The 15,255-nt window shown below is 32.1% G+C and overlaps 1 protein-coding gene across 2 annotated transcripts in view; it reads right to left on the reverse strand.

Moving 5' to 3' along the window:
- ADGRL2 (adhesion G protein-coupled receptor L2) overlaps window positions 1-15,255 on the reverse strand; it is a 163,784-nt gene that overhangs the window by 9,856 nt on the left and 138,673 nt on the right. Inside the window, exons 14-19 of one of the 2 annotated variants that reach the window (XM_011956146.1) lie at window positions 14,283-14,456; window positions 13,089-13,298; window positions 11,958-12,178; window positions 10,571-10,637; window positions 2,531-2,622; window positions 511-679 (exon numbers count right to left, since the gene is read on the reverse strand). In XM_011956146.1, coding sequence (XP_011811536.1) covers window positions 511-679; window positions 2,531-2,622; window positions 10,571-10,637; window positions 11,958-12,178; window positions 13,089-13,298; window positions 14,283-14,456 — 933 coding nt within the window. The remainder of the gene's footprint in view (window positions 1-510; window positions 680-2,530; window positions 2,623-10,570; window positions 10,638-11,957; window positions 12,179-13,088; window positions 13,299-14,282; window positions 14,457-15,255) is intronic. The other variant, XM_011956145.1, reaches the window with a different exon arrangement.

Consider the following 15,255-nt stretch of genomic DNA (forward strand, 5'->3'; position numbering starts at 1 on the left):
TTGCTGACTCCACTTAACATAAAATCAGGACAAAACAGTATGACGTAAGGTAGTAATTATTGATTTTTAGATCCTCCAAAATTACTCAAAAGGTAACATTAATTTTTTGTATGTCTGGTGCTTTAAAAATTAACATCATTTATCCTTTACTCAACTTCACTGTGAACCACTGCAATGCCTTTAGCGAACAAAGAATGAGTTTTATTTAACCTTTTCTTTTACCTTGTATACCCTTTGTACCTAGCATTTTATAGACCCTCCGAGCAAGGAAGAGATCTTAACCTAAGTATCTAGTTTGTAACATTCCCGAACTGAGATACAAAAGATGACTGGTATTATTTTACAGACGAACCTACATTTTCAGACAAGTATTAAAATTAACTTATAATTAAAAATATGATGCTCTTTAACAATATGCCAGATGTTGACTTAAATTATTCTTTATTATATCCATTATATTCAAATCAAAGAATGAGTAATCTGAGCCCCTAGGTGTTTTCAATTACTTACTTTCTTTTGGAGAGCACAGTGAAAGATGAAAATGAACACTCCCTGGAAAGCATTAAATATGGTGAAGAGATATGCCATCACAATAGTCTCCTCGTTAATAAAAAGCAACCCAAATGACCAGGTGAGGCCAAGAAGACACAGAAGAGCAAACGCGCCAAGCACCCAAGACCTGGAAAAATAAAGTGAACTTTTTTAACAGGTTCAATGAGCAAAAAACACGCATCACGCTTAAATGTTAACATATCAGTAGTGGCAGTTGACTTTCTCTATGTTCACATTCAAATTCAACAGCATTTTGGCTTTAACCTTTCACTGATTAAGAAAGAACAATAGCATTTAGTACTGCAGCCTCCAGTGAAAACAGCAACAGAAGGTATGACCTTTTCTTATTCCAGAATAAACAAAGTATCAAAACTATATTAAAATACAAGGTGTAATATATCCCCTAGGACTTTGTCTTTTATGTGTTTTTTCATAAAAGAAATTAAGGAGTGCTTAATTAATTTACTTCTGTATTTTTATTCCTGTGGTGTACTCACATGACACTGAATAATGTGACACATACAGAAAGGTTAAATGGCAGATAATCACTTAACACCTAAACTTCGGATTCTAATAAACTAGTCTTAGGTGAACCTAAGGTTTTATAACTAAAGCATGAAGAAGCCTAGCTGAAATGGGACAAAAACATGAGAACAACTTCAAAATAAAATAATTTTGGAGAGATTTCATCATGAATAGCTTAAGAAGAAAACTGTAGGAAATAGGACGGAATGAGAAGGATTTCAAGTCAGTGCATTCCATGTCTAACTAATGATCTTACTTGATAAATGGCTTATTATCTTCATAGCTAGAAAGCATTATAAGCAGAAAAGAGAAACAAAATTATTAGACAGAATTAAAATAGAAAGTAATAAGAAAGCATTTATATATTTTATAAATTAGTCAAAATTAAGAAAGTCAAAATGCAGAGGCAAGCAATTAAAAAATAAAGGCATATTATAGTTTTAAAATACTATAGCAAATTAGATATTTCAAAATAATTATAAAAGTTAAGGGCAGTTCATGATATTGACGGATTTGTAAAAAATATAAATCATGCTATAAATTTGTTAATGTAGGGTTCTACCTTACCCAGGTAAGTCCGTATTATAGTAGCCATCACAAACACGGTAATTACTGGTGTAGATGAGAAGACAGAAAGAGGAAAAGGAAGAAAAGAGAGAGATGCTAAAGATTAGCTCTCTCTCTTACCATGCAACATGCAATGAAGCTGGCACTAACCTATCTAAAACATCTAAATAAAAAAAAATTTTTACCCTTACTATAGATCTGCCATTTTTGACACTAAAAATAGTATTTTTTACAAGCACATTATAACCAACTTGAATAATACCTTCTCAAGTTCTAAATTAAAAGGCTCACATATTTCAAAGGTAACTCTGAAAATGTTTCCATAAGATGATTTAATGAACAACAGCTATCATTTTTTGTTAATTAGATAGCATTTTCTCCATTGACAGAATATTGCAGCTTTTATTCAACATTAAGATAGAGTAAATATTTGTTTAATTAGCATGAAAACAACAGATAATCTTCAAGTTAACAATAGTAATAGAGTAAATTCTCTTAGGAAAACAGGATTAGGAGTGGAAACTGCTCAGAATCCTTAAAGCAAAAAGTCATTTAACAAAACAAACTTAATATAATCATATCAGCCATGCAAATAGGAAAATCATTTTGAACTGCATTTTAAATTCAAATGAAATTGCTACAATGATACGGAATTTCCACGAAGCCACTGAAACAATTTATAGTTCTAGATCAAGACAGCAATTTTATTATCTAATCTTTGACCAGTGTTGGTGATACAATAACACTGAGATTCAACTTGAGGGCAGTAAAACTTCATTTTGAATAATTTCTACAGTTGACAGAAGGTAGAAATCCCTGTGTTCCCTGTGGAGAGTATCTTTTACTTAGTTTGCCAAGTATTAATATTAACATACAAAATACTTACTTAATGTTTTCCAACCTGCTAGAATCTGGTTTCAAAGTGTTTGAATGCTTCACCATTTTGCATAATGTGATCACCAGGAAGACAATATTTAGCTGTTGTAACAAACAAAGAATTAGACCTCAATGAACAAACAGCTGAAAAATGAATAGTTCTTGCAAATGTACCAATCCATGTTTATATGGCAGATACTGATACAATTTTTTTATGTATGCGATGATCAAGTTGAGTCTACATAAAAAATACTCTGGCTATGTATGATCAATTCTTTAATAGATCATTTGACATCAAATTGCAACCTCATTAAGTCAGTATTATGTGGTAATGATTAAATAAATTAGAAAACCTAAATTAGTTTCTTTAGCTAGATGTACTCCAGGGCCTAAAAGCCATCTGATGGAAACACTGAAGTGAATTCCTTAGAAGGAGCATTTACATCATGTACATCATGTAATCTACAACATTGCTGAGTTCGGAACCATAAATCTTGGTTGTGAGTCTAGCTCTTAATTTTGACTGATTAAATGAGGATAATCACATCTGTTCGATCTATTCATAAGGCAATTGTGGGGACCAAATGAAATAACATATGATAAATGTTTGTTATATAAAGTAAGATAAAGTTTATATAGGTATGTTTTGCCATTTAACTGTTAAAAGCCATCAGTCCTTTTTTTTCTATGTCTCTGTAGTGTAAGGAAGTAGATACATTCTGACAAAAGGCTGTTTTGAGTCCTTCTAAACATTCAGCTATGCAAAGAATCTAGATGCAAACAAAAGCAAAATGAGGAAGATGTAATCTCACAAGAAGGAAAGTGAGTGGATTCCAAGAGGTCAACCTGAGCTTGCTCAGAGGAAAAGGAGCTGTGTTTTGACTAAGAGACAAAGATTGGTAATTTGCATTTGTTTCTACAGACACCTGGCAGAATGCTGGAAGAAGAGGAGGCAGTTCCATTTTTATGCTCCAAAAATAGAACTAAATTACATTGTTCCTGGATTTTTTTTTTGCCATTTTATTTTTAGATTACTCTTTAAAAGGAAAAAAAAGTTATTTTGTGAGCTTTATATGACTTAATACCAGAAATAGTATATTCAGAAAAGGACCCATTTCACCTGTTATAGGTAAGGATGAATTTAATTCCTTGTTGCAGATAATCAGCATAACTGTGTTACAGTAACATGATCATTTTTACTGAGTCACAATATCACATGATCAAATGGTAATACTATTCATCTTTCACTACTTCTGATTTTATAATTAGGAAAAGTGATAAAGGGCAATAAATAAAAATTTCCAAGTCCTTCCCCATGATGAGTTTAGGAGCAGTGCTAAGAAAAGCTTTAATGTAGGCTATGTATGTATCAAGTTATTTTGTCCACTGTGCCCTATGATTTCTCTTAGATGGAGAATTCCTTCTTAAGAGATAAAATGAGGTAACTGGGCAAAATTTTACAAGTGTTGGCAGGTAACATTCTGTCCTTTGATGTTAACTACTTAAGGACAAAAACAGTTCTTTGTTTATAAAATTTTTTTTTTAAATTTCTTAAAATATATCTAGAGAGAAAGTAAATACAATTGTAGAAACATTATCTGGCTTTATTTTCCATAACATTCTAGTTGGTCACAATATAAATAAATGCTTGAATTTTTTGGATATGTTACAATATCATACATTTCGTTCTTGTTCCATAGAAGGATGTGCTTATTGTATTGTGAATGAGTAAGACACAATTTCTGCCTTTGAGAAATTAGAGAGATCCTTCTGGTAGTATAGTAGTAAATATCTGATTAGGTTTTTAAAGAATCATGGTAAAGTGTATCTCTAATTTTTTTTTAAGGCAAAAATCAAGAGTTTTTTTTTTTTATTTTAATTTTATGCAACACTAGCTTTAACCAGTAAAATTCAAGAATGGTTAAAAAGAAAAACTCTATAAACATTGTAAAAATAAAAAAAGAAACCAAAACCCAAGTAAACAAATAAACTGACTATAACAGGTAAGATGGCTGCTTTGCAGATTCACAATTAAAATCCTTTAAATCGTTCTCCCTTTGTTTCTGACCCTTTGTTTTTGAATGGCCTGATAAGAACAATTTGCTTTCTTTTATCCCAAACTTCTGAACATAAGGGTTTTTTCCCTTCCTATTCCTAAACAATTTCCTGAAGTGTATAGGACCATAATTTGGCGTTCATAATTTTCTAAGCATATTAGTTATCCCCTTGGGAACAAAATAGTAGTAGTACTAAATATTCTGGAAAGGAAGTTATTCATTATTCACTACAATGTATAAAATTTATAAGGAAACTAAAAAATGTGAATGTGGAAAAATGTGAACATATGAAGTATTATATTGCAAAAAGAAGAGTAGAAAATGATAAAATCTTGGAAGTGAACTCAGAAGAAGTATTTTTCAATGGCAAAAATCAGGGACAGCTTTGCAGTAAAATTGACATAGTAAAATGAAATCTACCAATATAAAAATACAATTAAGGCTTAAGTATGATAAAGTCATTTTTCCTCGTTAATAATACTAACCAAGATGAATATGCCATACAAAACTTAACTCAATTAATCCTTTAAAAACAGACTGTTCAATACATTTCTCCTTTTTTGCTCCCCTCACTTAACTGAGGTTTTTACATTACATGTGTTTAATGTGTCTTTCTAGTTACACATACAATACATTCACAATGCAAATTCAGAAAATAAAGAAAATTACAGAGGAAAAATACAGCTACAATCCTATATCCTGTGGCAGCAGGCAGCACTTGTATACTCATTTTAGAAATAATTGAGATGTATCTTTCCAAAGACTTCTTAGCTACTACATTGTCAGTGCTGGGATTCAATATACTGTGGTCTGGACTCTACAGCCCACAGACTTCCCATATAAAATTAACCAATTTATTCTGGGTGAAAAGATTGTAAGTCTCCTAACAAAGATATATTAAGTCTATATTTAAAAGGTTCCATTTCTATAAAAAGTAATCCAACTTAAAAATCATTCAGAGATGAATGAAGATAAATAAATTAACATATAAAATACTGCCTTAAAGAAATCCTATTTATGTTATTTACATAATAGGTATGCTCATCAAATGACTTCTGCCTGATGGATTTGCCAGAATTAACCAATTCTCCATTTCCTTTGTAAACCACTACCATCCCACAATCAGCAACTGGCCAAAACACCCACGCTTCTACTCCCACTAGTCGAGTTGCATGCTTAATAACAGTTTATTTTTTCCAAACCTGTTTATGTCATTTATACTTTTTTACATAGCTAAATATCACATAAGCTCATGAATCCAAGTGCAAATATATGAACGAAATTTTTAAAAGCTGTTTCTAATGGAATGTTTTAGAACACTTGAAAGTGAGTTTCTTTAAAAACAACTAAAAGCATTGGAAAAATAATCATAACTGAGGGATTTTTGCACTCAAATTACAAGTGTCTGAATTCTCCAACTTGAAGAAACTGAAAATAAAACTTTTAGCTAATGCACTCATATCTAGATGTAAAGAAATTTATAGTTAAACCCAACACTAACTTAGCCTCTGAAACACGACTTGAAGGCATACAAATAATGAGGCAATGGTATGTGGAAGAGGACAAAATACCATCATTTCAAGACAAATTAATTATGAAATAAAGCATATGACATATTGTAAACCATAATATAAGATGGTAAAAAATGCTAAATAAGATTTTTCTTTTTCCCAACTCAATAAAAAAATTCACCAATACGTATTACTAGTCTTATTAGAGAAATACAAAAACTTTTATATCATTTAGATGCTCAACAATTTATGCTACTACCAACATATATGACAATAAAATATCTTCTGGAATTAAATAGAATATATACTGAAGCATAGGTACATTTTTAAAAATGTGGTTTTACAGTTATCTTATTTTCTCCAATGTTAAAAAAAAGTAATGCTAAATTTTAGTTTGACAGAATAAATATTGTCACTGCCTTTCAGGAGACAATACATTCTGATAAATAAAATTTTGCAAAAATTTATTTTAAATTTTTAAATTAATTTAAAAAATTTATTAAAAAAATTTAAATAAAAATTCCAAAAATTTTTTCCCCTTTCTTACTTCTTTCTCGTTTTCTTAAAATACAACTGTGAAAATGAGAATAAGAGGTAGAGGGGCAAATAAACACATCTTTGATAAAAATCTGTAGTCATTTTAAGACAAAAAAGGTAGGTTTCAAATAAACTACTGGCTGCAAATCTGAATTCCTTTCTTCCTTGTATTTTTCTCATGACATAAATGGCTCTTTCCAGCCATATACTTCTGTGCTTCCCCACACCCAGCCCCCGCTGGTTATAATAAGTGATTTCTTTCTCCTTCTTACTTTTACTTTTGCTCAATTTATTTTTCTGCCATTGATATACATTTACAAAAATCAATCACAATAGTCAAACATGGTATTTCCCCTATTTCTCAATGGAAGGCAGGCAAAGAGGGAGGGAGAGAACAATGTCTCTACCATCCAATTGCTTGAATTCCAATGCAGCCACTCTTTGACCCTCTTGCTCTTTGTTTTTTCTTTTCAGTGTAAATACTACGAAGTTTAAACATAGTATTTTGGCATAGATTGAAAGGCTCCACGCATCAGTGAGAAAGGAAAAAGGTGGAGTTACAGCTGCGCACACAAACATTTGTTTAAACTTGGTAAGTACATGTAGTTACTCAATTATCCACAAAGAAGCCACTACTAGTAAGTATAGGCTATTAGGTTTGTGGTACATATGTATGACAACCCACCAGGCTAAATGTCCATGCTAATAATTAATTCTGCAGATGAAACAACTCATTCAAGAATTAACCAGATTTTAGCTTAGCTCTGGGTATGTGTGTGTGTGTGTGCGTTGTGTGTGGGCAGGTGTGTGTGTACAGGTAAACAGATGACTATCTCTTAAGAGAAATGTCTGTTGAGTGAGAGCAAACTGAGAAAAAAAAAATCCCTTATTCAGTCAAAAAGAGTAAGTCATCAAACTGGGACATATTTTTCTCTCCCACTGACAAATATCATTCTTTTACCTATCCCCAAATAATAATTTCATAAATTATTATTTATAATAATCTGTCAATATAATTTGCTGATAAAATTTAACACTGCCTAATGATATAGCACAGCTAAACATCAGCCATATTGATGCACATAAAAATACAAAGAAGTTTAAAAAAAGAAAAAGGTACCACAGATTATAGGAATGCACAGTTTGTTTTATGGTCATCAACCTGCTCAATTGAATCACATCCGTCTGAGCTTAGCAGCTTGAAATTCATTCCACAGCTTGCAGTGCTGACATGGATATGATAAGACAGAAGAACAGAAACATCACTCTCAAGTAACCTAGCTGAACTGCACATGTTCTGACCCTTTTTGTCCTCCCTGGAGCTTTTGCTACCTGGCAAATGCAGCTCTAAAGCTATACTTGTATCACCAGATCTTTGCTGTTAGCCAAGCAGAAACCTATTTCTCCCTGGGACTAGCAGCCAGAGAGGTGTTCTCTGAAGAAGACTTCTAAATGAGTGTGTGAGCTGAACTCTTACTGAACTGAATTAATTATTAACAATGCAGATGGAGCTGTCCAAATGATAAGAACAGCTCCTGACGTGTCATGATCCAAGCTTTCATTAAACCATTTCAGGCATACTAATGGTTTCCCACTGCTCATTACTTACCAGCACTTTTCTCATAGATATAATAACTCTGGTGCCTGTAGGCAAGACATTCTATAGAAATGCAGAAGTAGGAAGTTTTATTTTCCTTAGCATATTATTTTTCTTCATAGATTATTATTTAGAATGTACACCTATTTAATACAACTAAGTGAAACAGTTTCAATTCAGAAAAATTGAAAATGCAAAGCGATACTTTCTAGAAACAGCAATAGGTAATTTTTGTTATGAGAATATTCCTTAAAAGGACAGTATACAATACAATCTATATTAAGATTTGTGCCAGAATTGAGTTTTAAGTACCTCATCATCACGAGAGGGAGATATATATATATATATATATTTTTTTTTTTTTCCCACACACACTGTATAATCATGTCATATCTCAATTTAAGTTAGACACTCTTTTGCAAGACGCTGTTTTGTATTCCTATACCACTCTTAATCGCTCTCTGTTGCGAAAATTAGAGAGCAAAACAATTGCAGGAGAATTCTAACAAGAACTGTACCGGGATTGCTAACTACTGGGGTTTTTGTTTGTTTTTAAGTTGAGAATGCTCTTGAAAAGGGCTTTCACATCTCAACCTGAAGGATTTGGTAGAGGAAAATAATGACAAGACTTACAAAGCAATAGTGTGCTCTACTATAAACGAACAACATAATAAAATGTCCTTAACCTTTTTTCTTACTAAAAGCTGAGTATTTTGCTAAGTGAAATGTTTTTTAATGATCTAAAGTCAGTACTTACCTTCACAGATATCAAATAATAAAACTACAGTATAAAAGAAGTAAACACATGATAGCCTCATAGGCCAAATATCCCTAAAGCATGATAGCCTCATAGGCCAAATATCCCTAAAGCAGTCTTTACATTTTTCAACATATGTCTTTGACGAAGGTCTTAGGGGAAAATGAAAGGTTATGTCTTCAAGGATCATGCCTCTTCATGTCAGTCATTTAACTCTAGATAGGCTTAGGCTGTGTTAACATACGAACACCAAGAACAAAAACTTGGGTAATCATCGGATTTAATAATTCTGATGAGAAATCAGCTTTCTGAGGAATACTTGAGAATGTTTTACTGGTTTAATTCATACAGGCATTCACCTCAAATTTTCACTTCACTATGTATTTGTGCAAAATAATTAATTTTAATGACAAATACACACATGAAGTGGTTTTAAGTTTCCTTCAACTACTAACAGTTTTTCTCAATTTTATGAAACACTGCTTAACCACGAAAAGATCCAAAGGAGTTCGTTTGTGTTACGTTTTTGGAAAAAAAAAAAAGAAAGAAAAACTCCTTAAAATAGGAAGTATTTATGTTTCCTTTTCAGAGTTAATAACATCATTTCTATCACCATACTGCTACAACTGAGCAAACTTTTTTTTTTTTTTTTTAAAGACAGGGTCTCGCTCTGTTGCCCAGGCTGGGGTGCAGTGGTGCAATCATAGCTCACTGCAGTCTTGTGCTCCTGGGCACAAAAGATCCTTCTGCCTCTGCCTCCTGAGTAGCTGGGACTACAGGCATGTGCCTCTACACCAAAGTAATTTAAAAGTATTATTGTAGAGAGGAGGTCTTGCTATGTCACCCAGGCTAGCCTTAAGTGATCTTCCCGCCTCAGCCTCCCAAAAATCTGGGATTATAGGTGAGAGCCACCATGCCCAGCCCTGAGTGAAAGTTTTAAATACCAAAGTCTAGATACTGTAGCTACAATCCTTTATTTCAACTATATTTCAAATGTGACTAAGGGTAATGTAAGACATTTAAAAATAGCTTAATGTCATTATCCTTGGCTTGTACCAAATTCATTTAAAAATAGTATTTCTTAAACTAGTATTTTCATTTGGTGTCTTCAGTCTTATAGAAGTAATTTTATTTCTAATACATTTTAAGTTGATTTAATAGTCATTCGTTAATGCAAGATTAAACAACTTTTTATACACTAAAAATAATTGAGGATGTGGATATTTATTTAAAAGTATTAAATTACTATGTGGAAACTAAGATAATAAAAATTAAGGTAATGTTCTTTCACTTTCCTGACATATTCATTTATTTATAACATGGCCTATATGTAAGTATATTTTTTAGATTGCGATGTGATATTTTAGCTTATTAAATTAGAAATGAGAAAAAGTACTTCTTAAGAGTAAAGATTTTCAGAAATATTAATTAGCAGTATATAAAAAATATTTAAAATATGCTATTATCCTGTGAGACAGGCATATTTGTAAATCTTTGGATAGATAAACAAACAATAAAACAAATTATCCTTGTTTGAATAGCACTGCTAAAGCAGCAAGCTAAAAAGTAAGGGAAAACAGAATCTGCTTACCAGAATAATGAAAGTAACAGGTCCAATGAAGCTCCATATAAAGTAGTTATCAACATGAAGCCAGCAACTATTATGAAAAGAAAAGAATATGCATTAGTAGTTTCTATGGAACCTCACCATTACAAGGAAAATAGGATTTTAAAAACCTAACAAACAAAATTATCTTTACATTTGCCTTTGAAAATTCATTTATCATGTGCAAGACCTCTAATAATTCTGAGTTGGCTTTGACTTAACAAAGGATAGTAATTTATTTACTTCGACCTGCTGGTTTCGTATTTGATAAAAGCATACAAAATCGTGCTTGTATGGGGAAAACAATAAACACCACTCCACCACTGAATCCTTAAGACTTCAGATTTCTCTAAGAAAGACTTGAAACTCAGTATTACAAATTGTCTCATCATTTTAAAGTCCTACATATAATTTTCAAAATTTGCCTTTCAGATCTGTCTGAGCTAAAGTGCTCAACCCTATGGAACATAACAGACCCCCCAAAAACTGTTCAGATGTTATGTTTGTTGCAAAACAGTATAGCAGAAATGTAATACCTCCACTAGGAATGGATAAATACTAGAAAAGGAAATCAAAGCACAGAACTCACAGAGTATTAGAGTAAATGATGCATAAACTTATTAAGACAGATTTTACTTAGTGGTTCATTTTTCATGTAACATGGAATCCCCACTGAATTTCTTTTATTTGTCTTTCATCGTCTGTACAGTCAAAAAGCTTTCTTTAGTCCAAAGAATCTTTATATAACTAATTTTATCAAAGGAAAAAAATAAACAGAATTGGAAGGCAAATTCATGCCTCTAGCAAATAAAATCCTTAGAAACATGACTATGTCTACCTTCTGTCACTTTCTGTAAATATCTATACTTTTATAAACGAAAGACAGTGACTTATTTTAATCCTTTCAAACTGCCTGATAAAATATTATCAAAGTAAAACATATGGGATGGAATGTGCTACTGTCACAATTCAGAATGAGAGTTAGCTAGAGGGCTGGCTGCACAAAGAGAGCTAATGAAGCATTAGCTTAACACTGAGTAGTTAAACCTGTCAGATGCTTTAAGTTCAGAAGAATTTTTACTTAATATCCTTCTAAGGCCAAAAAGTTATTTACTTTTTTAGTTTGTTTCAGGTCAATCTTTTGTGTTAAAAAGAAAGTCCATAATTTAGAATCTGCCTTGCCAGAGTACAAATCCTCTGAACCCAGAAAATTACAAAAGACTTGATTGTAATTTGTGCACGGTATGCCCATTCCCTTACCAATAAAGCTTTCAGATGCTATTTTAATCTGTCAGGGACCCTCACTGACAGCTAACAGGCTTTAAAAAAATTATTCACTTGAAAAACACTCAGGTCGCTTGCAATTACTTACGCTTTTTCTGTTCCATAGCTCTTATAGTCAATAGCAGCTGAAACTCCAACCACTGTGGCAGGAAACAAGTAACCAGCAACATAGTAATATTTTTTCCTTGAATATTCACTTTCAAAAACTTCAACTAACATTAGATAGAGCTGCACACCTTCTAGGCACATCCAAGCAAAAGCCGCCAAAAAGAAAAAGTGTAGAAGTCCTGCAAATATTGGGCATGCAATCTACAGAGGAAAAGAACAAAAAACACAAAAGAAAACTCATGAATAAAAATAGCCCACTCCAAACTATAAAATACTCACTAAGAGAAATCGCTATTATTTCAAAAATACATTATTCAGAGCAACCTAATGCTTCCTCAAAATATGTTTTTCATAAGTGGAAACAAGCTAAAAACCCTGCCAAATCTGGAGATTATCATGTTCACAGAGTATAACGCCAAGTGTACTAGGTTTCAAGGTAGAATAAGATTAAATATCAAATAAGAAAACTTCATAATTTGTGAATTATCTGTTATGAAATCTGAATATTCCACTTGTAGATTATTTGCTTCACAAGTCTTTAGAAGTGTTGTTTGCAAATATATTATTTCTATTTTTTTTCTATAACGGAATTTTAAAATTTTGCTCTAATGACAAAATCCTAGCTCTAATTACCTAGGATAATTTTCCTGTCATATCTGGAGCATTCTTAAATTATCTAAGTGCAGATGAATATAGGGTGAAGCATTAACTAATTAAGTTCTCTTTCTGATATTAAGAACTCATGATGATGAATAAATTGCTCTGAATACAATGAAAGGATCATTGGTCAGAATGACTATGTAAGCAAAATAAGAATTTTTAAAATAGGATCTTTATATTTCTGTATCCCTAGCATTCTTCTATTAAAATTATATGTCTTAACAAAAACACAGAAAAATTCGACTGTATCTTAATATACAAAATGAATTAATTCATAATATTACTTAATAATTGGGCAGTCTTTTAATTTACTACAAATTGTCTCTCAATATTGCCCTATCAATTGTATCAAGTTACAAGGTCAAACATTAATATCAGTATCATATGTTACCTCACACCTAATAAAATAATTTTCAGAGATCTAAGGTCAATTAACTCAACTGGTGCTTACCGCATATTTTGTCTTATCAATGCCTATTAAGAAAATAAATTCAGCAATGAAAAGGTTGATACAAAGGTTCTTGTGAATAGTATTTCGGTCGCTCTGCAGGCCACGGAAAAAGCAGAAGGTGAAGATGCAGATAGCCAGGCAAACAAGGGAAATGACAATTCCCACCCAGGTGATGACTGTAAGAAGTAATTCATGAACTCCATCTTTATACTGAAAATAAAAAGATATGAAGAATATTAGTATTCCTGCATTACATCAACTAGAAGAAAGACAACTTTCACATGTACAGTTCATCTTTTACTACTGAACTCTTTGAAGAATACCATTCATATGTGTTCACAAAAGGCTCAATACCAAAAATAAATTTTAATCATATAATAGCATTCAATATTTTATTATTGCCTTTTATACTTAAAAAAGTGATCTATGAGAGAGGAAGATTTTACCTAGAAAACAATAAAAGAGCCTAATGATTTCAAAGTATGGCTGAATTAACTACATAAACACATGGAGACTATTTACATAACAGAATAAAGAATACTTATTTATGCTAAAAAATAATTGACATTTTAATGATTTTTCCAAACTAACACATAGGCCAAGTTTTAAGTTTTTATTTTCTCCTTGGGGTTTTGTATGCTTACTTCTTGAGAGTTGACATACACAACAGATCTGAGACTGAAATGCTACGCTTCTTAAAATATTTCTGTCTTCTGGCTGTCATTCTCTTAACCACAAGAAAGAACACTGAGACATATTCCAGAAGCCATTTTGACTTTTCAAAAGACGCAGCTTTGCACAACGTGCAAAGTGGTTAGGAAACTTAAAGCAAAAGTTGTAAAATTAGATTCAAACATTCAAGATGGGAAGGGCATGTTAAACTCCAGAGCCTTTTGTCTCTTTTGTATGACCTATTGCTGCTCATTATTTAAATCTTCTGTTGCCTCTACCAAGCACCTGCCCCAAGGAGGAAAACTTACAAGTCTATGAAGTTACAGCATATGATTTTGAGAAGTAATAATAACAGTGCCAAGACTTCTTAAAATTTATGGACAGTGTAGAAACAATTAGAAATCAACATTACTTTGTTTGCTTTTTAGTTACGATAAGCACCCAAAGAACGGGACTGTTATACAAGCTGTTTTGAATCTCTGAGGTTTTTCTCTGCTACTAATTAGAAATGCAAATACTTACTGCAATTTCCCTGTGGGCCATGAGAATTGCAAAATTGGTTAGGTGGCTGCATGAACACGTTGTTCGAGTTTTATTAGTGTCAACCAGCTTGCAGCCCTGGGTAGACCAATATCCCATCATAGTTCTCTCTGAGTAGTTCCAGAAGGAGCAGTTTGCATTGAAATAATTGTCAGGCTGGGAAATAAAATGACAAGATAAAATTAGGATTTTATACTCTAAGATGGCAACAGCAATTGTTTAATATGTGTAAAAGGTAATTTAGATTAAACTTTGCATGTTTCAGACTATAAAGTTTTTCATCAGCAAAATTGTGGACTATGTTATACGAGGCAGATACGAACTTAAAAGGGGCTTTATAGTCCGAAAGTGTACTCTAAATTACCAAGACCCATTTTACACAATTACAATTTCTATTTTACGATTTTACATATTGATGGTATATTAGAATCATTTTTTTTTCCTTTCTGATAAAATTAGAGCCATAAATTTGTTCTGAGAAAATTCTGTAAGGACCAAATCTTTTAAAAATCCATGTTCTATTTTGGGCCCATTTTTGGTTAGTTCTAAGAGATACACTAGCAACAATGTAAATCATATTGTTAGTACCTAAAAGCTCTTAAGAGTCAATCAACTGAAGCCGGTATGAGTACTGTAACCACACAGATTTATTTTTCTTTGCCTATTTGGAGATCCACTTTTTTTATCTGTGGGCATTTATTCACTCTACTTACCATAACCAGCCAAACATTCTGTAGACAATCTTTCAATACAGTATAGTTACTTAAGTATCAACTTGCATTCTAAGGCACAGCAAAGGAATCACATCTCCTCAACTGTTTTTTTAAAACACAATACTTGGTAAACAGTTGTGTCAAACATGATCAGTAAAACTAATGAAAAAAATTTTGCCACACAGAAAGGCAGAGTCCTAAGAGTTAATACTCAGCTATCCTGCTGCTAAGTAAGGTAAGGG

This window comes from Colobus angolensis, unplaced genomic scaffold (assembly GCF_000951035.1).
Source record: "Colobus angolensis palliatus isolate OR3802 unplaced genomic scaffold, Cang.pa_1.0 Scaffold41, whole genome shotgun sequence".
NCBI lineage: Eukaryota > Metazoa > Chordata > Mammalia > Primates > Cercopithecidae > Colobus > Colobus angolensis.